This window comes from Nicotiana sylvestris, chromosome 2, assembly GCF_000393655.2.
Source record: "Nicotiana sylvestris chromosome 2, ASM39365v2, whole genome shotgun sequence".
NCBI lineage: Eukaryota > Viridiplantae > Streptophyta > Magnoliopsida > Solanales > Solanaceae > Nicotiana > Nicotiana sylvestris.
In genome coordinates this window covers 33600474-33626231 of record NC_091058.1, presented here as the reverse complement: position 1 = coordinate 33626231, position 25758 = coordinate 33600474, and the positions used below count along the sequence as shown (strand labels likewise).

The 25758-nt window shown below is 36.3% G+C and overlaps 2 protein-coding genes across 2 annotated transcripts; both read right to left on the bottom strand.

Annotated features, from left to right (window-relative positions):
• Positions 1–20965: 20965 nt before the first annotated feature.
• Positions 20966–21801, bottom strand: LOC138884166 (uncharacterized). Its single transcript, XM_070165136.1, has 3 exons — positions 21654–21801; positions 21480–21582; positions 20966–21383 (listed from the first exon to the last, which is right to left on the bottom strand). The coding sequence occupies exons 1-3, from the start codon at positions 21799–21801 to the stop codon at positions 20966–20968; spliced, it is 669 nt and encodes a 222-aa protein (XP_070021237.1).
• Positions 21802–22360: 559 nt separating this feature from the next.
• Positions 22361–22867, bottom strand: LOC138884163 (uncharacterized). Its single transcript, XM_070165133.1, has one exon. The coding sequence runs from the start codon at positions 22865–22867 to the stop codon at positions 22361–22363; it is 507 nt and encodes a 168-aa protein (XP_070021234.1).
• Between the last annotated feature and the right edge of the window lie 2891 nt (positions 22868–25758).

Here is a 25758-nt window from a genome sequence, read left to right as displayed (position 1 = left end):
GTCATTTGGCATGTGAGACCGAGGGTCCCGGTTCTGAGGCCCTTCAAAGAGAAGAGAATGTCCCAAGTGGATCACTTGGGATAATCAACGTAGATGAATCACCGTCTGGTCCTGAGTTCTCCGAGGGGCAATTCCGAGATGCCCAGAACATGAGAACTCCTGATGTGGGAACGACCCACGAAGGGAATGATATCTTCCGGGAGTGCCTTGCAGGGGTCGAAGATGGTCCCGGCCCAGATGCTTCATTTATTTTTGATGAGGCCCAGCGGCTCTTCAAACAAGTAAGTTTTTGCCCTTAAAATTATTCCTGTGTTTTATCCTTGTTATTCTGAGTCTAACTTTTTCTTTTCTGAAGGTTATGACGCTCCATCGAGAAGCGTTTTCCAAGTCTCGAGCCGAGCTTGCTCGATGTGAGGCTAAGCTTAAGAAGCTCTCGGAATAGAGGGACAGCCTTAAGATCCTCTATGTCAAAAAAGAGGGGGAGATCAACGATCTTCGAACCGAACTGGCAAAGGCCCATCAAGAACATATTGAGCTTATTGAGCGGGTAATGTAAGTTCTTTTTGGGAGTTAACTACATGCGTATTTGATTTAGTGACTAACACCTTTAATTTTGTAGGCTCAGCTGAAGGGCGAGTTAGTGGAGCAGCTTCGAGAGGAGATCAAGCTGAAAGAAGCTGAGACCCTGGGGTGGAAGCAGCAAATGGACCGTCTTGCCTCGGAAAAAAAGATGTTTCGGGCCCAGTTAGCTTCGGTGGAATGCCAGCTTCAAAATGCACAAGGGGAAAGCTTGGCCCGGAGCTTAAAGATTGAGGAGCTCGAAGCTAAATCGGCCGCCGAGCTTGCGAAGGCTAAATCCGAGGCAGAGGCATTTGTGGCTTCTTATCGAGCTGACGTCGAAGCTGCCAATATTCGGGCACAGGAGATCTCCATTGTTGCTGAAGTCAAAAATTGTCTTGTGCTCTCAATCACTCCAGGCAACAATCTCGGAGAGGAACTCTCAAGGAGGTGCACGCTCGTGGCTTTGACCTCTCAGCTGATATTGAAAATGCAAAAGCTCTAGAGGACGAGGCTGCCTCTTTACTCTCCGACGATGAAGGCTCAACTAGTGGTTCCGAGAGCGGAGGAGATGAGGATGAAGTCCCCGAGAGAGAAGTCCCCGAATATGCGGCTCCTAATGATGAGGCTCCCGAGGGTGCGACTCCCGAGGATGCGACCCCCAAAGTAGATTAGGCTCTTAGTATTTTTTTTGTTTTTTGTTTGTGTAAGGCCCCTCGTGGTCACTATAAATATCTTTTATAAATATAAGGAATTCCCTTTATTTTCGCTTCATCTCTGTATTGAATTCTTCTCCATCTTCATTTGTAAAGAATTTTATGTTATAACTTCAATGATCGAGTGAGCAAAAGCTCGAACTCAGAGTAGAATAAACCCTTAGGTTTTTTAGTGGTCAATGGGCGATCTTAGAACTTATAATAAAATACCTCTTAAGGTTTTTTGTTAATCCTCGAGCTATGTTTAAGTTGATTTGACGCGAGCTCGGGATGACGGGACTCTTGAGTCTGAACTGAGTGAGAGTGAGGTCTCGAACTCCGCATGTTTTGGCCCTTAGGCTCTTTTAGGTCGGCCCTTAGGCTCTTTAAGTTAGGCCAATTCAGCCTCTAAGATGGCTATAATTTTTCCCTCTTTTCGGCTAAAAGACTTAGTGAAAATTTCTTTATGCCTTAGCATGTATTTTTGTACCCATTGGGTTTTTTGAAGGTTCGATCGATCAAAACCTCGTTCGTAATGTTGTGTTCGATAATTGAATACCTTTTCAGACTTTTTCGAAGGCTGATGTTATCGAAGCCTTTCAGTTATTCGAGGACTGATTGTATCGAAGCCCTTTTTTATTTGTTTTTGCCGAGGGTAGCCTAATTTAACCGGTTTTTTCAAAGTATTAGAAGGACTTTAACTTATGGCGGAAGTCAGACATCCCCGAGCCGTATTATTTTGGTCGTAGCCTTCGGGTATGTCTCTTGGAATTGTTTCCCAATAACCCTTCGAACTTGTCGAAAGGTAATTCCTCGAGTATGATGGCCTTGGCCTTTATGTCCAGGGGATTCCTCTTTGAGGTCGTATGAATTCGAGTTTAGATGACTCAAATACGTTGATTGTCGATGATAGTCCCCGACTATTCTAGCTGTATTCGCATTTTGGCCCTTGAGCCGTTTCTTGCAAAATCAGAAGTATGATGTTCGTATAGTAGCAAATTTGTTTGAGACATGAAGTATTGTGATATAGAAGGAATGCTTCTTTGAATAATCGATACATCCATGCATGTTTTTCCATCGGGGCTCAACTATTCTATATGGACACGGTTTATCTGACCGTTTGGCCCATTACAAAGTTTTCTTATCGATGCCCTCTTTTGCGTGAAGTATTTTCCTCGAAAATATAATCTCTGAGGGTGATGCCCCCCAGTATTCGAGGTTGATTGAAAAGAAGCCTTGGATACTGTTGAGTTCTCATTAAGTGGCATATAGTTGTTGCCTCGTTAAAACCCTTGCCGATAAAATCCATTTGGGACAAAATCCGGTCTAAGGGAAAAAGAGTGCATCGCGTACTTTAAAACCTAAGGTCTTCGTGTAAAAAGTTGCCCTAGATGTCCTCGATCGAACACCTGTAATGAGTTAGTTTTAGATTTAAATGGATAAAGGGAGAAAATCATACCTTAGCAGTAGTATCATTTGAGTAGTGATACATTCCAATTTTTCGGCAGTTGTTCGCCTCCCATCACGCCAAGCTTATAAGATCCTTTACCGACAATTTCGATGACTCAGTACGGTCCTTTCCCAATTCGGGCCCAGTTTTCCTTCATTCGGATCTCGAGTATTAAGGGTGACTTTCCGTAGAACTAAGTCCCCGATTCCAAAGTGTCGAAGGTTGGTCCTTCTATTATAGTATCTTTGCTTTTGTGTGGCCACCCGAACAAGTGCGGCTTCTCATTTTTCATCTAATAGCTCGAGGCTAGTATTCATAGCCTCGTGATTTGACTCCTCTAATGTATGTCGAAACCTGGCGCTGGGTTCTCTAACCTCGACCGAGATTAAGGCCCTAGAGCCATATACTAAAGAGAACGGAGTAGCCCCCGATCTGGAATTTGATGTCATTCGATATGCCCAAAAGACCTTAGGTAGAACTTCTTTCCATTTTCCTTTTGCATCGTCCAACCTTTTCTTTAGGTTTTGAATGATAGTTTTGTTTGTTGACTCGGCCTGTCCGTTCCCGGTTGGGTGGTATGGTGTTGATCAAATCTTCTTTATTTTGTGTGTTTCAAGGAACTCCATTACCTTGCTGCCGATGAATTGCTTTCCATTATCACATACAATCTCAGCAGGTATCCCGAACCGACATATGATTGTATCCCAAATGAAGTTAATAACTTCCTTTTCTCTAACCTTTTCGAAGGCCTATGCTTCCACCCATTTAGAAAAATAGTCAGTCACAAACAAAATGAATTTAACTTTATCTGGGGCCATTGGTAGAGGGCCGACTATGTCCATTTCCCATTTCATGAAAGGCCACGGGGATAGGACTGCGTGTAGTTGCTCTCTAGGTTGGTGAATCATCGGTGCAAACTGCTGGAAATTATCACATTTTTTAACAAACTCCTTAGTATCTTTTTCCATGCTATCCCAGTAATACCCTACTCTAATAATTTTGCGAATCAAAGACTCGGTGCCAGAGTGATTCCTACAAGTGCCTTCGTGGACTTCACGTAGAACATAATCAGTATCCCCCGACCCTAAACATACCGCCAATGGTCCATCGAACGTCCTTTTGTATAATGTTCCATCTTTATCTAATGTGAACCTAGCAGCCTTGGTTCGCATAGCCCTCGACTCTTTGTGATCCGATGGGAGCTTTCCATTTTTCAAATACTCGATATACTTATTCCTCCAATCCTAAGTCAAATTTGTAGAATTTATCTCAGCATGACCCTCTTCGACCACAGATCTCGATAACTGGACGACGGTCCTCGGGACAATATCATCTTCTTCAACTGATGACCCCAAGTTGGCGAGTGCATCGGCCTCACTATTTTGTTCTCGAGGCACATAGTCTAGAGTCCACTCCTTGAAGCGATGCAAGGTTACTTGTAATTTGTCCAAATATCTTTGCATCCTATCTTCTCGAACTTCAAAGCTTTTGTTTACTTGATTTACGACCAACAAGGAATCGCACTTGGCTTCGATAACTTCTGCCCCTAGGCTTTTATCTAGCTCGAGACCTACAATCATGGCCTCATATTTGGCCTCATTATTGGTCAACCTAGAAGTTTTAATAGAATGTCTAATAGTACTTCCTGTGGGTGGCTTCAAAGCAATGACGAGCCCAGACCCTTTCACATTCGAGGCACCGTCCATGAAAAGGGTCCATACCCCCGATGATGTACCCGATCCTAGCAGAAGTTCTTTTTCTATTTCGGGTACGAGGGTCGGCTTAAAGTTGGCTATGAAGTCAGCTAAGATTTGAGACTTGATAGCCGTTCGGGGTTGATATTCGATATTGTACCCGCCAAGTTCGACTGCCCATTTGGCCAATCTTCCTGATAATTCAGGCTTATGCAAAACATTTCGGAGAGGATAAGTGGTTAATACACATATGTGATGACATTGAAATATGACTTTAACTTTCTAGATGCGCTTATTAATGCAAGTGTTAATTTTTCTAAGTGAGGGTATCTAGTTTCAGCATCTCCTAGAGTTCGGCTTACATAATAAATAGGGAATTGTGTACCTTGCTCTTCTCGAACTAGTACTCCACTTACCGCTATCTCGGACACTGCCAATATAAGTAAAGCTTTTCATCTACCTTCGGGGTGTGAAGAAAAGGTAGGCTCTATAAGTATCGTTTCAACTCTTCTAAAGCTTGCTGGCAATCCGGGTTCCATGTGAAATCCTTTTTCTCTTTGAACAAGGAAAAGAACCTATGACTTCGATCTGATGACATCGAAATGAATCGACCCAAGGCGGCTATTCATCCTGTTAGCCTTTGCACAACTTTCACACTATCCATGATTGTGATATCTTCGATGGTCTTGATCTTGTCGGGGTTGATTTTGATCCCCTTATTCGATACCATGAAGCCGAGGAACTTACCTGAGGTGACTCCAAAGGCACATTTTTTCGGGTTAAGCTTCATGTTGTACTTCGTCAAGATTTTGAATGTTTCGTGCAAATGAGTTAAATGGTCCTCTGCGTGCAGGGACTTAACCAACATATCGTTAATGTAAACTTCCATCGATTTACCTATTTGTTCCTCGAACATTTTGTTAACTAGGCATTGGTATGTAGTTCCTGCATTTTTTTAGCCCGAAGGGCATTACGTTGTAACAATAAGTTCCAAACTTAGTGATAAACAAGGTCTTCTCCTGGTCCCCCGGGTTCATCTAAATTTGATTGTACCCGGAGTAGGCATCGAGAAAGGTATGGATCTCGTGGCCGGCCGTGGCATCGATCATGCGATCGATGTTAGGTAATGGAAAAGAGTCTTTTGGGCATGTCTTGTTTAAATCCTTATAATCTATGCATATTCTAAGTTTGTTTCCCTTTTTAGGAACTACGAAAACGTTGGCTAACCACTCGTGGTATTTTACTTCCCGGATAGACCCTATTTTAAGAAGTTTGGTTACCTCATGCTTTATGAATGTATGCTTCACCTCGGACTAGGGCCTTCTCTTTTGCTTTACCGATTTGAACCTGGGGTTGATGCTTAGCCAGTGTGTTGTTATCTCCGGTGGGATCCCTGTCATATCTAAATGGGACCAAGCAAAACAATCCATATTATAGATAAGAAATTGAATGAGTTTTTTCCTGAGTTCGGGGGTTAACCCCATTCCCAGGTATACCTTTTTCTTGGGAATGTACTCGATTAGTATGACCTGTTCCAATTCCTCGACCATTGACTTGGTTACGTCTGACTCTTCGGGAACAACGGAAGTTCGAGGAGTAAGGAAATCCTCTTCTTCTTCTTCGACTACCTGTTCCTCCGGCTCGATCAGGACTGGAATCGGTAATTGCTATTTGGCTATCTGTTTATCTTTGGCCCCCGTGTTTCCGAAGTCGAAGGCATTGGAATCGGTGTCACTTCATCGACTGCAAATATTTCCTTTACAACATGTTGTTCTCCGTTGACCATTTTCACGCCATCCACTGTTGTGAATTTCATCATCTAATGAAGGTTTGAAGGTACACCCCTCATGTTGTAGATCCAAGGCCTCCCGAGAAGTGCATTATACCTCATGTCGCCTTCGATGACGTGGAATTTTGTATCTTGGATGGTTCCGGCCAAGTTCACTGGTAGGATTATCTCCCCATTCGTTGTTTTGCTTGCAATGTTGAAGACATTTAGGACTCGGGATGCAGGTACAATTTGATCTTGTTGGCCGAGCTGCTCTACGACCCTCGATCTGATTATATTTGCTGAGCTACCTGGATCCACTAGAACACGTTTAACTTGCATTTGATTTAACAAAATAGAAATTACTAGGGCGTCATTTTGTGGCTGAGATATGCCTTCTGCTTCCTCGTCATTGAATGATAAGATGCCCTCGGGCACATAGCTCCAAGTCCGTTTTCTCTGGTGATCTACACCTTGGTGCGTTTGAACAAATGCCCTTGTGGAACATCAACACTGCCAACGATCATATGGATTACATGCTGCGGTTCTTCCTACTCATTTTTCTATTTGCATCTCTTTCCTTGAAGTGGTTCTTAGCTCGATCACTGAGAAATTCTTGAAGATGACCCTCGTTGAACAAAAGAGCCACTTCCTCCCTTAGCTACTGTAGTCTTCGGTTCTATGGCCATGTGTGCCATGATACTTACACATCAAGTTTGGATTCCTTTGAGAGGGATCGGTTTGTATAGGCCTGGGCCACCTAGTGTCTTTGATTCTTCCAATAGCTGATACGATCCCCGACGCATTTATACTGAAATTATACTTCGACAATTGAGGTGCCTCCACGGGGTTGATATGTTTATCAAATCCATTCTTACTCATGAGTCCCCGAGAGCTTTGACCTCGGTCATTTCTTCGATCGTTTCGAGGAGCGTTACACCCCGAACTGCTGTTTCTCCGATCGACATACGACTGATACCGTTCCTTGCTTGATCTTGTTTCCCTGTCTGTATCCCTTGGGGGCTTAACTGCCAATCTATTAGTATGAACTGAACCCGAGGAGGCTCCCAACTGGTCTTTCTCGACCCTGATCTTCGATTGGTAATGATTATGTACGTCTGACCATGTCACAGCTGGATACTCGATCAGATTCTGCTTCAATTGTCGAGACGCAATCGAACTCCGCTCGTTCAAACCCTACATAAAAGCTTGTACTGCCCAATCATCCGAGACTGGTGGTAATTCCATTCGCTCCATCTGAAACCGGGATACGAACTCCCTTAGTATCTCATCGTTCCTCTGCCTTATCTTAAAAACGTTTGATTTCCTTGTCGCCACCTTTATGGCCCTGGCGTGTGCTTTACGAAGGCGTCTGCTAACATAGCAAACAAATCGATAGAGTTTGGAGGCAAGTTGTGATACCAAATCATGGCTCCCTTCGACAAGGTTTCCCCAAACTTTTTCAATAATACTGATTCGATCTCATCATCATTCAAGTCGTTTCCTTTAATCCTGCAAGTATACGAGGTAATATGTTCATTGGGATCAGTTGTTCCGTTGTATTTAGGTATATGGGCATACGAAACTTCTTGGGGATGGGCATCGGAGCTACACTCGGGGGAAACGAGTTTTGTATGAATTTTTTGGCATCCAATCCTTTCAAGACCGGGGGTGCCCCCGGTATTTGATCAACACGGGAATGATAAGTCTCCATGGTTTTATCATTATCCTTAATCTTCTTCTCATTGGACTCGATCCTCTTGGTGAGTTACTCGAGCATCCTCATAATTGTGGGGTCAGTACCAGAGCCATTCCCGTTTGATCTCTCTGGCACCGACTCAGTACGCCGAATATTTTCTGGTTCGACTATACTTGGAGTTTTATTCTGACTTTGAAGTTGAGTGATGGCAATCTGTTGAGCTTGTAGCATCTCGAATATTGCTTGGAGGCCGATTCCCCCATCTCCTACACCCAGTTTTCTTGGGCCACCAGATCTGACTTCCTTGCGTACGCTTGCTCTAGGGTCTGCGCCTAGATCTGCATTCAAAGCAATGTGTGAACTAACATATACTGGTTCCACATTTGGCACTTTCCCAAGGTTTATCAGTGGTACATCGACCCCTGGAGCAATTATGTTGTCATTTTCCCCATGGAACCCAAGACCGTCATCACCGTGTACGGGTGCATTCTGTGAGTTTGACATGTTTTATCCTGAAATCAAAGAATCTTTGACAAGAACAAGTGTGAAAATAACGTGTGTTATCAAAATCAGTATCGAAATAAATACTATTATCTTTAACCCCACGGTGGGCACCAAACTATTTACCTCGAAAATGCGAGTAACAATTAAATTTGATTTGTGATTTTAAAGATATGTGATTTAGTTCAATACTAATTAATAATCAAGAAGTATAACGTATAAATGAAAGAAATGAGTAAATCAAACCAATATTGCTAGGCAGGATCGACCTTGAGCTAAAGTGACCTCGAGATGGATCAAGAACAATAAAGTTAAAGGACAATTCTTATGAATAATGAGCGAAAAAGTAAGAGAGTATATTCTTTGCTAATGATTAGATGATGTTTACATATGATTGGGGTCCCCTTTATATAATAGCGGAATCTTAAATAAGGTACATTTCTATTTACAGTAAAGAATCTTATTGGGACAGTTGTCTAACCGCCTAGTACGGATTCGTACAAATCTATTCCAGAATTTATGCCATGATCTTGCGTACGTGGCAGGAATCTTGGTCATTCTGTTACAAATCCATAACAGCATTATCTCGAGGCCAGTCACATTAGGATCCGACATTCCTCGAACACTTGATTTTTCGAGCCTCGTACTCTATCGTTGAGCTCGATCTTGGTCCCTCGAGTTCGAACTTGATCTATCCCTAACTCGGGCTTAAGGCGACCCCTTGAGCCCAGAAAATCGGGTATACCTGATTTCGACCGTATATAATGGGGTTCACGCTTAGGGAATGAAATTTTTTTTAGGACGAGAGTGCCTCCTCCTTTTAATGGATTCAACAGGATGCACATATGAATTAATACCAGAAAAAGAAATTAGTAAGTGATGGCCATCAATATAGAAAAAGAAACTAGAATATATATAGGGAATTCAAATGACAATGGTAAGAGTTCGAACTCATAGCATTGTCATTTGAATTTCCTATATTGAGTATGTCCACTTGGAGACATATTCCTCATATAATATATGTATTCTATGATTTCTCTTTTTTTCATTCTTTTGGAATTTAATATTCGAAGCTTATTGGTTGAACTAGTTCAGTTACAGTCAAGTAGGCTCCCTAATAATTTATACTATATTAAAAGTACGAAAACGCTTAGCGAATTGTGGTTCGCCTTTTTTACCTTTTAAAAATATATTTTACATCGGATAAAATTGTAAAATTAAAAAACTTTCCAAATATTTAGGAGTTCTAAATAGATTAATTTTTTTTTAAGTAATTTACTATTTGATATCTTCTCCTAATAAGGATACAAAATATTAAGACAATATAAGAATCCAAAAAGGTAGGAGGAAATTTTTTCGTTAGTTCCCAACAAGGGAACTTTACGATTTTGTGTAAAATTTCCGTTCTTTGTCCTTGTTTAATCATAAAGACCAATTTTGCCTCTTTATTTCCCTTTCATATAATTTATTTATTATTTTTAAAATTTAAATGAAAAGTATTTTTTTTAGAAGCTTGGTTGTTAAATTCGTTTATTTCTCAAATATTCTACGACATTAGGTTTTAGGGAAGAGTAATTATTTTTGGAAAAAAGTAATAACTAATTTGTGATAAAATATTAGTTAGCGTAATCTAATTTACGAAAATACCTAAAGTACCTCAATAAAAATTCGTGTTAAAAAAGAAACTAATATTATTATTAAGAAATTTTATTGCATAATTTAACTTTAAAAATAGGAATTAGTTACGAAATTCTTCTTGTAGCTGATCACTTTTTTTTTATTGATCTGTCACTAGCGATAATTTTTTTATTATTTAACTACATAATTTTTTCATCGCTAATTTATTTCTTTATGTAGTTGACTTGTCTAGAATACATGGTATCTAGACGATTATTTTGATACGAAACTAATATAAAAGAACACTAAACTTTCAAAATCATCTTGGTTATGTTGTTTCATGCTTAGCCTCTACTTTTGTTTTTTTTACTAAATAAGCTCAATATTTGTCATTTTCAAGAGCTTATATTACAAAAATATATTTTTATAATTTTATATGCATCATACAAGGTACACGCGCATCGCGTAAATCTATATTATATTAAAAGCACGAAGGCCCTTAGCGAAATATCGCTCGCCTTTTTACCCTTTAAAAATAGGTTTCACGTTAGATAAAATTGTAATTTAATTAACTTTCCTAATATCTAGCACTTTAAAATCAACTAAAATTTTGACTATTAAATATTTTCTTATTGAACTAGGTAAAAAGTCCTAATATTTAGGACCTAACATTTAAGAATTTAAAACCAAATAAGATTTTACTTAAGTAAATTCTTTCCTTATTTACTTCATAATTAATTTGTCTTCGTTAGATTTCTTACGTCTATATTTGTTCTATATAAAGTTTAGGTTTGGTTTATATAAAGGTTGATTCCCATTTAAATTCTACCATTAAATTTATCTTTTCCTTATATAATTTTTTAAATTTAAATTTTTAATATCTTACGTCTTATTTTTTACTTTGGGGGAAATTATTCTTGCATATAATATATTTTTCATCAACTCCTTTTAAAAGTATAACATTAAATATGAAATTATTTTCATAATATATTTAAATTCTAGAAAAAGGGTCTATAGTTTCTATTCTATTTACTATTTAGTTAAAAATAAAATAAAGAATATAGTATTATTCTATTAAATTCTTTTATTTATGTTATTCCTTATACAGATATGAATATATACAATAAGTTTTATTATCTTCTACTTTCATAAGCCGATTTTGTATATTTTTATACTTATTTTGTTTAATGTGTAAGAAGCTATAAGCGATTATTAGAATACATAAAAAAAAAATTTATATTACGCTAGCTGGCATAAAGGACCAATGCACAGCTATGGACGAAAGGGTAGCCTCATTTCGCCTTACCAACCTCATGGAAACTCTGAATACATGCCTAGATTGTTTGTACAGACAGACTTTTTGAGTGCTAAAAATCCAAAGTCGAAAGGAAAACAACTCAAAATCAAACAATAAAGAGGTATAAGATTATCATTTTCAGTATTAGGTAAACTATGGTATATTATTTTAATAAAATTATAAAACTGAGTGAAATATTAAGTTGAATATAGTAATTGAGATGCATGATTGTGAATCTCTATGAGGTAGAATTTTTTTTTCTTGAGTAATTGGCTAAATTAGATCAACTATTATTATTCTCAAGAATTATTTTTTTATAAAATTTTATTTTTGTAACTCAATAACAAGCATATAATTCATTGAGACAGGTTACACGCGCAAAGCGCGTACTCATAGACTAGTAGGAATAAAGCGCTTCATTACTTACTGGGCGTTTGGACATAAGAATTGTAAAATTCCAAAAAAAAAGTGATTTTTTTAAAGTGAAAATAGTATTTGAAAAGTAAAATTGTGTTTGGATATGAATATAATTTTGGGTTGTTTTTTAAGTTTTGTGAGCGATCTAAGTGAAAATTTTGAAAAACAACCTTTTGGAGTTTTTTAAATTATCGAAAAATTCCAAAATGTATCTTTAGGTGAAAATTAAAAAATTTATGAACAAACTTTGATTTCGAAAAAAATAAAATTTTTTCCAAAAAAGAAAAAAATTTCTTATGTCTAAATGGGCTCTTAAAGTATTCATTCATAAGGTTCGAACCAAGAACTTCAAATTAAAAATGACATGATTCAAAGATCTCACACCCTTTATTAGTTAAGAGGGTTCATGTTTAAATCTAACTTGCACGGAAGGTGTAGAGATATTAAATTAGGTAAAAGAAACAGAAGAAGAAAAAGGAGAAGAGGACAATTAGAATTATGTCAGGAGCCATTAAATCGTATGTATCCCTTGCTGTCTTAGTAAGTCCAATTCTATCTTTTCCCTTTTAGACAGAACATGTCTTTTGGTTTGTTGATGAGACAATTTGTAACAGCGTTTCAGCAAAAATTAAAAGCATACAAAGGCGACAATTAATATGGATGTTATTGAGACTTGGTTGGTATTGTAGCTGATATATTCTCATAGTATTATTTTTTTCTATTTTAGCGTATTCATGGAATTGCATTAATTATACCTGATGTATGCATTAAGCTTACTTAAATGACGCTAAGAAGAGTATAGATTACAAATAGGGTTTCTTTCCTTGATTACGAATAGATATAATTGCTACGGCTTTGCAACACATTGTTCTTATAATTTAAACTTCGCTTTTTATCAAAATATTTTACAAACAATATTTACATGAAGTATAAAAGCAAGTGAATAAGCATCAAAGATTTCTTTTCTACATTTTGTTTGTCATATGCAAATACCCATAATTTAGTAATAAGAATATATATTGATTACTGAGTTTGTATTTGTATTTGTATTACTTTTCATGAATCGTTCAGTTATATCAAAGTTAATAAAATAGATAACTTGTAGTACTTTATACAGAGATATTTGATTTTGTAGTTCATAACAAATATTTGCGCTTTGTTGGCGTTGGGTATTGGAAAGTGATTTAAAACCCCACCATGCTTTTTATTCCAACATTTTAAACCCCACCATATGGTTGGGTAGATTCAGAGCCAAACATTGAGCAGGAGTGAATTCGTACTAATTGATATTTGTGAGAAGGAGAATTCAAAAATTGATAGTTAGAATTTTATCACTATTAAGATAGAATAATCGAAGGCAAAATACATAAAAACAGAAAATATGTTTGAACACCTAAATTAAATGGGTGATTTTTTCCTTCTTCCCTGTGAGTGAATTTTATTCCACCTTAATAGTTGATGTGACAAAAAAAAAATAAAAATAAAAATTAAACACGTAACATAATGAAAATATAAGAAAGTGGGCCCCTTTCTTTCTCTTCTTCGGATCTCTTCAACCATCCCCTTCTTTCTCCTTTTCCCCCTTTAGTTTTCACTTTCTTTCTTTCTTTCTTCTTCTTTTTTCCTACTTCTTTTCTTTAATATCTTTCCATTTATAGAAGATAGAATTATTATTTTTCTTCCCCAAAAACCAATAAAATCATCCCAACAACAGTTCACCCCAATTAAAAGCATCCTTCAATCTCTCATCTTCGCCGGAATATACAGTATTTTTCTTGAGAAATGATCACAACCCAAGACTTTGCAAATACAATTGCACGTAGAATAATCCAACATGAACAAAGAGGTAAGGGGGTTCTTTGGGCGGAGAAGGGTGATTTACTGGTGGTAATAAATTTGTAATTAAAAAATAAAGCTAAAAGGAAACAATGGTGAATCTTTCATGAGATACTACTGAACCAACAAATCTTTGTTCTCCCTTGGTGCTCTCTTGTCTCTCTGCTGACTGAGAGATGAAACAAACCTTAATGGTTAATTAAGATTATTAGTGTAAAATTATGAGCAAGAAAAAAGAAAAATAGGAAATACCAAAAATAAAAGATTTTTGATGTGGCGCTGACATGGTTCTGATGTGGCACTGACATAGTTTTGACATGGTGTGCGGGTGTAAAACACCTCATATTGCGAGACAGATACTAGTATTTCAAAGGAGAAAATAATTCACTCCAAATAAGTTTAGGGGTAAAAAATTACCCGTTTAATTTGGTGTTCAAACATGTATTTTGGACAAATTTAACGGGGTCTTTATACTTTTCAAATAGTACGACAATTCTTTAGTGTTCTCTATTTGCCAAATTCCAATCCTTTCTTCTATTTACCTTTTTAGATATAATCTCCATTTCTCGAAGGCTATGTAAGTTACGTATAAGATATCTGTGGATGATCCTTCATAAAAAGTGAAATTTATCCTTATATTGAATAAAAGGCGGATTACCTACCATCAGTAGAAATAATTTGATAATGTAAAACCTTTATACTATGAATGTATATAAATTTAACTTTGTACGTTTGAACACAAATAATGTTCATTTAGAGGGTAGTGTATTGACAAATACAAAAGATTGCAGGAGCCTCACTTCCAAATAATTGTGAGGAATTTTCACAAAGCACTATAGTTTAGAACCTAGTAACTAAAGTTTGCCTAATTATTATTCTTAGCTACTGTTCAATTGTTACTAGCTTGTATTACTTGTATTCAAACGCGCAACAAATACAACATATGTCAACTGTATTCATTCGTGCAACGAATACAACCTGTATCAATTGTATTCGTTCGCGCAATTATATTCATTCGCAATGAATACACCATGTACCAACTGTAACCAAGGCGAAATACAAGAGTATATACAAATGATACAACTTGTATCGACTGTATACAAGGTGTATACAAGCTATATTCATTCGAATATAACTAAGGCGAAATACAGAAAAATAAAATACTCTTGTTGAGAGTTGAACTCAAGACCTTCGCTAACTATAAAATTCAAATATAGCTACTAATGGTAAATTAGCTGAAAGTGTAACTACGAATAATAAATACAATGTAAATATTTGATGTGTCGCGTAATTTTTCCAATAATTATCCAGTTTGAGTAGCTAACTGCTCCGGGCTGTGATGCCCGAGCCCATATATACTAACAAGTGCACTAATAATCTATTATATCAAGTAACCATTATATGATTGAGATTTTTCCTATCTATGTATATTATAAATTGATTCACCCTTCCTAAAAAGGATTATTACTTAATTATATTAGCATATACAATTTACTATTTATATACAAAATAATATATTAGACTTTAATCTTATCCATTTTTTCTCCCTCTTCTTCCTTCCCCAAGTTTCAAATTGCGTCTGGAATACTCCGATGAAAAAACTCACTGGTTGTCTTTCCTCTCTCCATCATATGCTACGATCAAATTCTTTTCCCCTTCTATTTGTCTTTTTAATTACATCTCTTGAGTAGGGGTGACAAAATGGTTAAAAAAAAACAATTAACCACCCATATTATTCACTAAAAAATGGGTTGAATAATGAACTTTTTAAAAACAGGTCAAATATGGATAAGAATCATATTATTCATGTAGAAAATGGATAACCAATGGGTAACCGATGGATAACCAATGAGTCTAACTTTTATATTTATAAAGCCTCAAATTGAGGGTTTCTCAAGTTAGGGAGACTAAAAATTCTCCCAAAAGTGATCATATGCTAGAAGTCATGGATAATATGGTTATCCATATTATCCGCCGGTTAACCTATTTTTTATCCGTATTAAATACGGATCGGATCGAATAATTGATATGTTTTTTCATTATCCGTTTTCAACCCGAATCATATCCGACCCGACCCGCCCGTTTGCCACTCCTACTCTTGAGCATGCCCCATGAAATAGGAATGGTGAAAGGGCTTAGATTTATCTGAGAATTCACCCGAATGTGGATTGCATTGAAGTACGGTGATACTGTCTCTCTCAATCTGGATGAATAGGCCAAGGAAACTTCATCAATTCAGTGCACTTGACGAAGCAATAGAGACGAAGCTATCAAAATGTGAAGCAGAAGAAAAGAAACATCACCTTTAAATTAACTAGGCGTATGCTAGATTCAACCCATTGTGAAATTATTATTTATTTGGATTGGGTATTAGTTCAAATGATTGCAAATATCCTTTGTAGTTTATATCTCAATTTTAAGAGAATTTGGTAAAGATTCGAGGTGATTTTGATTAGAATTTCATATTGAAACTCGAAAAGAAACATAAATAAATTGTATATATTTTGTATGTCGAGTGTAGAAACGGCATATAAAATATATACAACCAATATAATTATATATAAGTTGTGTGTAAATTCTAGTTTTTAACCGGATTTTCTATCCAAAAGTATTTAAGTTGTGTATCCAAGTTGTAGATAAATTGTAGTTTTTGACTGGATTTCTGTACAAAAAAATTGTATTCAAGTTGTAGATAATTTGTAGATTTTGACCTGATTTGTATATATTTTGTAAAAAACTTTAGTTACTTTCTGTAAATAGAAAAACTTAGACAAAATCGGATAAATAAGTTTAAAATCTCGTATATATACGAAGTATAAACAGAATATTTAAACTAATTATTTAAAAGCAAGTTATTTTGTTTATGTAACTTTCAACTGCAGAATATTTAAACTGATTGTATTAAGCGGTCACTAATTGACCATTGAATGGTGATTACTCCTTTTTGTGTCTTTTGTATTTTTATTGAAGTAACTGCTAATTTGTTTGTTTATTGCCAGTCAACAACTCCTAAGTACATTATTAGTAATAATCTAAACGTTACTGCACTGAAGAAACATCCGTAACCATTCGTTTAGTCAACTAAATCGTAAAAAACCAAAATAAAATATTTCTCAAAGCCAAACGACAAAGCAGTGTACTTGATTTTGCCTAATCCGTGAGTTACCTGATAAAAAAAGCAAGTGGCAGGACTCAGGAGTCACATTATGTTGTTTTTAGTTGAAGGAATTCTTAGAAAATATTATCTTCATTGATAAAAGCTAAAAATCATGTCTATCAAAGAGCTGAGCGAATGGTAAGAGATCAAGTGGACGTTTGAATATATCAAATCTCTTTAAATTTAAACAACAAAAATAAAACTACCAATACTTATATTGAAAATGCAGAGAATGACTAGAGCAAGGGCGGATCACAATAGAAGTTATGGGTTTCACAATCTAATATCTTTTGCTTAAACTCTATATTTATATTAAAAGTTAGAAAATAATGGGATAAAATAATCTGGCTTCGAAAGTATAATTAATGTCTTTAAGGAATTTAAGCTTCCCACTTTGTTGCTGCTGGAATAATATCATAATTCCTCCAGGATTTTACAAAGCCACTAAAATTTGAATATCAACAATTAAATCGAATTTCCCACAAGAACAGAAGCTTTGTGAGCTGCAAAAATAGGTAGAAGAGAAAGAGATAGAAATCTAAAGTTATATTTCCTTTCGGAGAAGATACGAGTATTTATAATACCTTTAGGAGTCTATTGGAATTAACAGACTCATTTCATGAACATGCACCTCTTTAAAAAATAATAGTCACCTATTTTGAATTTTAAAAATAAAAAACCGTTAAAACATTTTATGAAATTAATTTAAAAACATTTTTAATCAATTAATAAAAATAATAGGTGGCTAAAATATTAATTTTAGACTACTTAATTGGCCTAATATTGACTATTAATAATATAGCCAGATTTTAATTTCCCTCCAAAACATCCTTCAAAATATTCAAATTATATAAGATAATTCTCTACTTTCAATGAGGGACGAAACACCTTCTTCTCAAATAATTCCATCAAACACTAACTAATCCAACGAAAAATTCATTTAATATGCATAAACAATCTATTCGGAACTCAATAAGAAAATAATTTATTGTTCAAAACCTTTTTTTTAAAGTCCATCATCAAGATGGAGGAGGTAGGCATGACTCCAACCTGTATATTTCAAAAATAACTATTACACGGAGGAGGACATGAACCTCAGCCTCGATTACGTAGTGTAGGTTGACTAAGGCCAATCTATTATACAACTGCAAAAAACAATTTGGACAGAGAATGGAGGCAATCTCCTTACCTATAGACATGTACATAACACCAAAAACTGCTATTACATACAAGTTTGTCACATCTGCCCGAACCAAAATACTCTCAAGTAATAGCATCATTAATTGTAAATTGGTTCCTTCTTGTTGTGAATCTGAAATTCGGAAGGTCATCTTGTTCTAACTGCAAAGAAGCTCTAATTTGTCTTGGAAGAGAAACAACTTCATTGAAGATAATGTGATCCTTTGTATTTTCACCCAGGTTAGCAAGTTGATCAGCTACATAGTTTCCTTCTCTAAAAGTATGCACAAAATTAAAATTACCTGGACTAGTTATCTCCCAAATCTGCTCTATAATATATTTGATTCGCCATAGTGGCTTCATCCTTCTATTGATAATAAAAATAATTAACAGGGAATCTGTCTCCACAATAACATTTTGAAGTCCTAAGCTATTGCACAATTTGATACCATGTAAAACTGCCTTAGCTTCAGCCATGTTATTGCTACAATGTCCATAAAATTCAGTAAAGGCTTTCACCATATCCCCCAACTGGTCTCTAATAATACCTCCACCTCTAGCTGATCCAGGATTACCTTTACTGCACCCATCTACATTGAGTTTAACCCAACCTCTATCTGGTTTCTTCCACCAAACTGCTTGAGAATGGATACTATGTTAAATCTTCTCTATAGTCCTACACTTTTCTAGCCATATATATGGATGAGTAAGACTGGGGAATTGACAGTTAAGCATCAAAGATAAGAAATTAGAGACTTGTTGAATAATATGCCATCTTGACATGTGAATATTTTCAAATCTTGCTGATCATCTATTCTTCCAAATCTCCCAACAGATAACTGAAGGTAAACACTACAGAACTATAGAGTGAACTAAGCTTCTTTCCTTAGCTAGCCACCAATTCATAAGAGTTTGCCTCGTTTGATCCTTGATAGAACTAATGCCATAAGCATTGCAAAAATAGGACCATATCTGTATTGCTATTTGACTACTACTGAAAAGGTGTGAAATGGTTTCCTCATCATGATTATTACAACAATAATATTTTGACGGAATCATTATACCAAATTTCTTAACAACATCATCAGTAGGGATCCTAGCCTATAGAAGTCTCATCATAAAGAATGAGATCTTGAATGACATTTTTTTATGCTAGATCTTCTTACATGTCAGAGACTCCCCCTTTTCTTCCTAACAATATCCCACGCTGACTTACAAGTAAAGACTCTAGAATTTTCCGGCATCCGGTAAGGGCAATCATTCCTCAATTCATTGATATCCACTTTCTGAACTACGTTAACCACATTGAGAGGCAATACCTCTAGTAATTTCTCGTGTCTCCAAGAACCCACCTGAATGAAATCCTTCACTAAAGTATTCTTGGGTGTTCTAATAACATGAACTAGATTAGCTAAAGCTCCTAGACCAGTCCAATTGTCCCACTAAAAAGAAATTTGACCTCTTTCGATCTTCCAAAAAATAGCAGATTCAACATCTTTTTTTATGTCCATTAGTCTTTTCCAAGTGTGAGATTGACCATAGACCCATTTCTTTGCAATAGAGTGAGATCTTTTGCAATATTTAGCCTTCAAGAATTTCTTCAACAAGGTGTTTTGAGTCCTAAAATTCTACCAGAGTTTGGCAGAGAATGTATTGCAAGTGTCTTGTAAAGACGTAAAACCATCTCCCCTTTCTTGCACTGGAAAGCATAAATAACTCCAAGCTATCCAGTGCCTGTTGTTTCTACTATCCTCCTTTCCCCAGTAGAAGTTAGCAATAATTTTATCAACCTAGTTCAACACTATTTTAGGAGGGTGAACCACAAATAGTAGATGCAAAAGAAGTGCATGCAATACATATTTAATTAGGACTGCCTTCCCACCATAGGATAATAATCTTCCTTGCCACCCTTGCATCCGATTAGAAACTTTGGCCACCATATTGTTGAAGTACACCACCTTTTTCCTACCTACATAATAGGACACCCCAGATATATCATCAAAAATTGACAATAAGAAAAACCAGTGATCCTCGAAATGTCTATAATTCTAGTATCACCCTCTTTCAATGAAGTATAGAACCCAATCCTTTGTTTACCATCTGACCTGAAACCTTCTCATAGACTTCCAATTTAGACATCATTAATATTAATAAGGTAGGATCAACAGAATAAAAGAGGATAGTATCATCCTGATAACATAAATGAGATATGTTAGGTCACTTTTTATCTACTGAGTATGGAATGAATCCTGAGTCAATTAGGTTGTCCATAAGCCTAGATAAAAGTTCTGCACCAATGACAAACAAGGATGGAGAGAGAGGAACTCCCTACTTGATTCCTCTGCTAGACTTAAAAAAACCATGTCTAACTCCATTTATGTTAATAGAGTACCAAACATTAGTCATAAGTCTCCATATAGTATCAATCCAGATTTCTGAAAAACCCATCTGTCTAAGTACTTGACAAAGATATTCCCAAGAAACTCTGTCATATGCTTTAGCCATATCCAGTTTCAATACCACATTCCCACTTGCAGATGGTTTAACAATATTGTGCACCATGATATTTTTAGTAATTGATCTCCCCTTGATGAATCCTGTTTGATTAAGAGACACCAACTTCTGCATCAAGGGACTTAGTCTTTGGTTCACCAACTTGGACATGATCTTGCACGAGAAGTTACTAAGACTAATTGGTCTTAGCTTTGTGAAAGATTGTGGATAGTCCACCTTAGGAATTAGGACCAGACAAGTATGAGTAAATGCCTTAGGTATTTGATTACCTGCAAAAAAATCAAGAACCATTAGTAGTAAATCCTCTTTTATTATCTCCCAGAATGAGTGATAAAACATCCCAGAGACACCATCAGGGCCTGGTGCACTCTGAGAGCTCATTGAAAATACCACATCTTTTAATTCCTCCATGGTTGGACTGCTATAAGTTTTTCATTATCTGCATCATCAATAATTTTAGGAATACACCCTATAACTGAGAAGTCGTTGTCAAAGTTCTCCCTTGTAAACTGATTCTGAAAGAAAGAGATTGCTTCATGAGCAATTTCCTCATCACCCTCAACCTACGTTCCATCTTCCTTTCTCATCTTTTCAAAGTTAACCACTTCTTTCTTCCTTTAACAACAGAGTGAAAAAACTTAGAATTAACTTCTCCTTCGACAAACCATTTAACCCCTGATTTTTGTTTCCAAAAGGACTCTTCTTTCTTGTAAGCTCTCACCAATAAAACATTAGCCTGATTTAAGCTAGCTCTATTCACCTCATTATTATCGACAATGATGTTGGTCTCCATCTCCTCTACTTTGTGTTCTAGCTCTTCAATCTTATCAAAAATATTGGCTAGAGTATTCCTGGACCATTTAGACAGTTTCTTGCAAGTATTTTTCAGCTTCATGTAGAACTTCCACATTGGTGATCCCTGCACCTCCATATTCCAAGCTTGCTCTACCACCGTGCTAAAATCTGCTTCTTCGGTCCAGAAATCCAAGAACCTAAAGTACCTAATAGGTTCTCAGTGTGTAGTTTTGGCAATGACAAATAGGGGAGAATGATCCGACACAGTCCTGATCAAGTGATTGACACTAGTTAAATCAAACAGGTTCAACCACTCTTGATTGATCAAGACCCTATCCAATCTTTTCCATATCCTCTTTTTTGGACACCATCCATTGCGCCATATGAAGATAGATTTAGAGTAATCTGGATCAATGAGTTCACAATCCATAATACACTGTATAAAAGATAAGTTTTGGACATTTCGTGAGGCTTACCTCCTTTCTTTTCACCAGGATCCACAATATAATTTAAATCCCCCACAATGAGCCAAGGTAGTCTGTACCTTTCTGCAATGTCCCTTAAGCTATCCCACAAATCTTCCCTAAGTACATCATCACACTTAGCATAAACAAACGATATCATAATTATATCTTCATTCTACTTGATTTCACATGTAACTTGTTGCTCACTCTCTTCAATAACCCTGCATTCCAGTAGCTCATCCCAAAAAATCCATATTTGACTATTACTGTTGGCATAAGCATTTGCATATCCTAAAATTCTTTTGTATTTGTCCAATTTAGTAGCTTTACAAAAAGGTTCACATAGAGCTACAAAAGGAAGTTTTTGTGATCTAATCAATTGCTTAAGTCTCTCAAGAGAACCATTAGAATTGATGCTCCTGATATTCCAAAATAGGGACTTAATCATTAAATTATTTGGAAAGGTGTAGTTCCTATGAGGTTTTCACAAGCTGATGTGTAGAGTGTCTACCACCCCTTCCTCTTATTGTTTTTCTGCCGCCTCTAGTGTTGCCTCTTCCCCTACCTCTACCCCTAGTCGAAAGATGAGCTTTGTTATCGATGGTGTCCAACTCTGATGTCACAACAATATCCACTAATGATTGAGTACAAAATGTATCAACTAGAATGTCTGCATGATCATCACTATTATCTCGAGGAGGATCCATCAGAGTATCAGCTTAATCATCACTGTATATCTCTTCACTGTCAACACTAGCATACTCCTCACTTGCTTCTGAGCTCTCTTCATCAGCATAGTCCATGTCTTTTGAGCTACTCTCTTCTTCTTCTTCTGAAGAATCAGATTGTTGTCCATGTTTTAAATCATATACATAATTACTATTCTGCTCCTCTTCCAAGTTTGTGCCACTGATAAGCTTCAAATAATTACTTTGGATTTCTCCGCGGTCTATGTCATAGGTTGCTTCAACATTTTGTGAGTTGAACACATTTGGCTTCTCTTTTTGGTTTGATGTTTGCGCCACTTCCATTTGTTTCACATTATCAATTTTATCACTCTTTGTGCTCATATCTTGTTTCATGGGATCTGGTTGGTCTTTATCTCCTTCCAGTTCCAACACTCCACCTATCTCATGTTCGTTAACTGGTTTCTTCTTTCTATTCCTCTTTTTTTCTTGGTACAACCCACAATCTCCTGAGTGGCCGCTCTTACTTTTTCTCCACATTTTTCTTTTCCTTTTCCAGACACCTCCTCAAGTCGAGGGAGCTGCTGAGGAATGCTATGTTCTTTAATGGTAATACCCTTATTTTGCTTATTGTTATGGTTGGTTGGTACTTCTTGAACATTACTACCTCTGTTAACTTCCATGTTGTGTTGTTGTCCTGATGGAATTGTCTGCCCCTTTACTTCATCATGTGAGGAATTATTTCGATTCACTCCTGTGCCTTACCGATAGTTTGAAGTTACATTCTTTATCTTTGATCCTCTTTTACTCTTGACAGTTTGAAAATCATCTTCATCTTTGTTCACATTCTCCTCCTTTTTGGTTTGTTCTTCCCTTTGTAATTTTATCCTCTCATCCCTGATATTGTTTCTACATTGACTTTCGTGGTGTACTTGCATCTTGCAATATAAGCAGTAGCTTGAAACCTTTTCATATTCAATTTCAAGCCATTTTCCATCATCTGATCCGTCAAGCCTTTTGTAACCAAGCCATATCTGATCCAATTTTGGTTTCAACAAATTAATTTCAACTTTTACTTTGGCGACATTTCCTCTAGACTTAGAATATGTCGCCTGATCAGGAGCAACTACAACTCCCACCTCTGTTACTAATTTTGAAATAACTTGCTAGTTGAACAAATGCCATAGTAGCTGGTGAATTAAAATCCAGTCTGGAACAATGGACGTCTCTTCCTCCGGTTTAAAATTTGGAGTCCATTTTAGGATTTTCATTGGAGCCTCTACAATATCAATGTATTCCTTGAAGAGGATGTGTTTGTAATCAACTTCATTGGAAAATTTGATATACACATGTTTCGGATCAAAGTAAGCAATCTTAACTGAACCAGTTAAATGGAATTGCTGGATGAAAACTTTTCTGATTTCCTCCATTGTAGGTTTCCCTCTATAAAACTTACTTATAATAGTAAGTTTGCATTCGTTTGCTAGATTTACAAAGTAATCCTCGGTAGAAAAAAAAACCCGCAGGTTTACCTAAATGAGTGCCCTGTCGTATTTCGATTGGTGGATTTCCGTTGTTCAGTAATGGCAATTTCGTCTGAACAGTAACCCACAGGTGGGCCTCTCCCAAGCTGCATGTTACTCTGTGAAGAATTTTGGACTGGTGGGTTCTCATTCGGTTGTGTATTGGTAGTTTGAGGGGCTAGCTGGTGTTGATCGATAGTGTTCTCCAAGGTTTTGTCAGTCTGTGGAGGAGGTCGATCAAAGTTTGAAGAAATCTTTGGTTGGGCTGGTAAGTTATTTAAGGTGAAGATGTGGGGTGATTTTTGGTCTCATTGGTTGTATTGGTCCTATTTCTGGTGGTCTCTGTTGCTTTGGGTGAGATGGTGGATATTTGGTTTGTCACGGTGGTAATATCCGTTACGTGAAGGTTTGTAGGTGGGAGATTGGTGTTAGTAGGATTGAGTAGGTGAGTTGTCGAAATATTATGAATTGGGTTAGGTGGGGCAGGTGGGCGGGGTAGGCCAGTAGATTGCATTGTAGCTTAGAGAGAGATTATAGAGAGAAGTCAGAGAAAAATAATTATAAAACAATTCTACGTCACTTTTCTCTTATTGTTCAAAACCTATAAATTTGAAGTAGAATCTCTGCATAAAATACCATTTGAGATAAAGAAGGCATGTGCCATCTAGGAATGATCGATGCTGTTGTAATTCTAGGGGGTTGAAGTGAAAACCAAAAGAATAAGAATGATTGGAAGTGGGGAAGCTTACACAGTCTTAAACCAACAAAGCCAAGTTTACAAAGAAGAAGAGATTTTCTGGAAACAAAAGTCTAGAGCCTTATGGTTGCTGGATGACAATAAAAATACGTCCTATTTTCACATGGCAACCTTACAAAGAAGAAGAAGAAATATAATTAGGGGTTTTCAAACATCTGAAGGGAGGTGGATGAATGATCAAACTGAAATAGTTCAAGAAGTTGAGACATATTATGATACATTATTCTCTACATCTAACCCGACAAATTTCGAAAGTATTCTAAATCATGTCAATGTAACGATTAGTGACTCTATAAATCGAGTCATAAAAGATGTTAGTGAAGAGGAAGTAAAGAATGCGGTATTCGCTATGCATCCTCTTAAAGCCCCAGGTGTAGATGGAATGACTCCTTTATTTTTTCAAAGATATTAGAATATTATATAAAAGGAGATTTATGAAGATATTAATAGTTTCTTCACTACAAGATACCTAATTCCTTCGTGGAACCATACTTTAATCACTCTAGTACCTAAAGTTAAAAGCCCTACTTTGGTATCGCAATTTAGACCCATAAGTTTATGTTCTACTCTTTATAAAATTATTACAAAAATTCTTGCTACGAGAATGAAAAATCATTTAACTAAGGTTATATCTCCGACTCAAGCAGCTTTCGTTGGACGTAGACAAATAATTGATAATATTATCTTAGCACATGAATTTATGTATTTTCTAAAAGATAAACACAGAGGTAGAGAGAAATTTATGGCGATGGAATTGGATGGATATATATCCAAAAAATGCTTTTGCAAATGGGTTTTCATGCCAGATTTGTAGAATGGATTATGCAATGTATTTCTACCCCTACTTATAGTTTTAATATAAATGGGGAGGTAGTTGGATCAGTTAGGACAACTAGAGGAATATGACAAGGAGATCCGCTATCACCTTATCTATTTTTAATATGTGCAGAAGGTTTCTCTACTTTGTTGAAGATTTCTGGAACTCAAAATGAAATTCAAGGTTTAAAGTTAAATAGACACGGGTCGAGCTTAACTCACTTATTTTTCGCAGATGACTCTTTTATATTCTGTTCAGCTAACGCTCACAATGTAGTCCATGTAGCTGAGATTCTAAGAAAGTATGAGCAAAGTTCTGGGCAAGTGGTTAATTT

What these genes read in the sequence shown, in the direction of transcription:
- LOC138884166 (XM_070165136.1), bottom strand. Translation starts at nt 21,801, where the DNA reads ATGATATCGTTTGTTTATGCTAAGTGTGATGATGTACTTAGGGAAGAT. An exon ending in TCCTGGTGAAAAGAAAGGAG is followed by an intron (nt 21,583 to 21,653) that starts GTAAGCCTCACG and finishes TCATTGATCCAG; the next exon opens with ATTACTCTAAATCTATCTTC. An exon ending in AATCAAGAGTGGTTGAACCT is followed by an intron (nt 21,384 to 21,479) that starts GTTTGATTTAAC and finishes AGAACCTATTAG; the next exon opens with GTACTTTAGGTTCTTGGATT.
- LOC138884163 (XM_070165133.1), bottom strand. Translation starts at nt 22,867, where the DNA reads ATGTGGAGAAAAAGTAAGAGCGGCCACTCAGGAGATTGTGGGTTGTAC.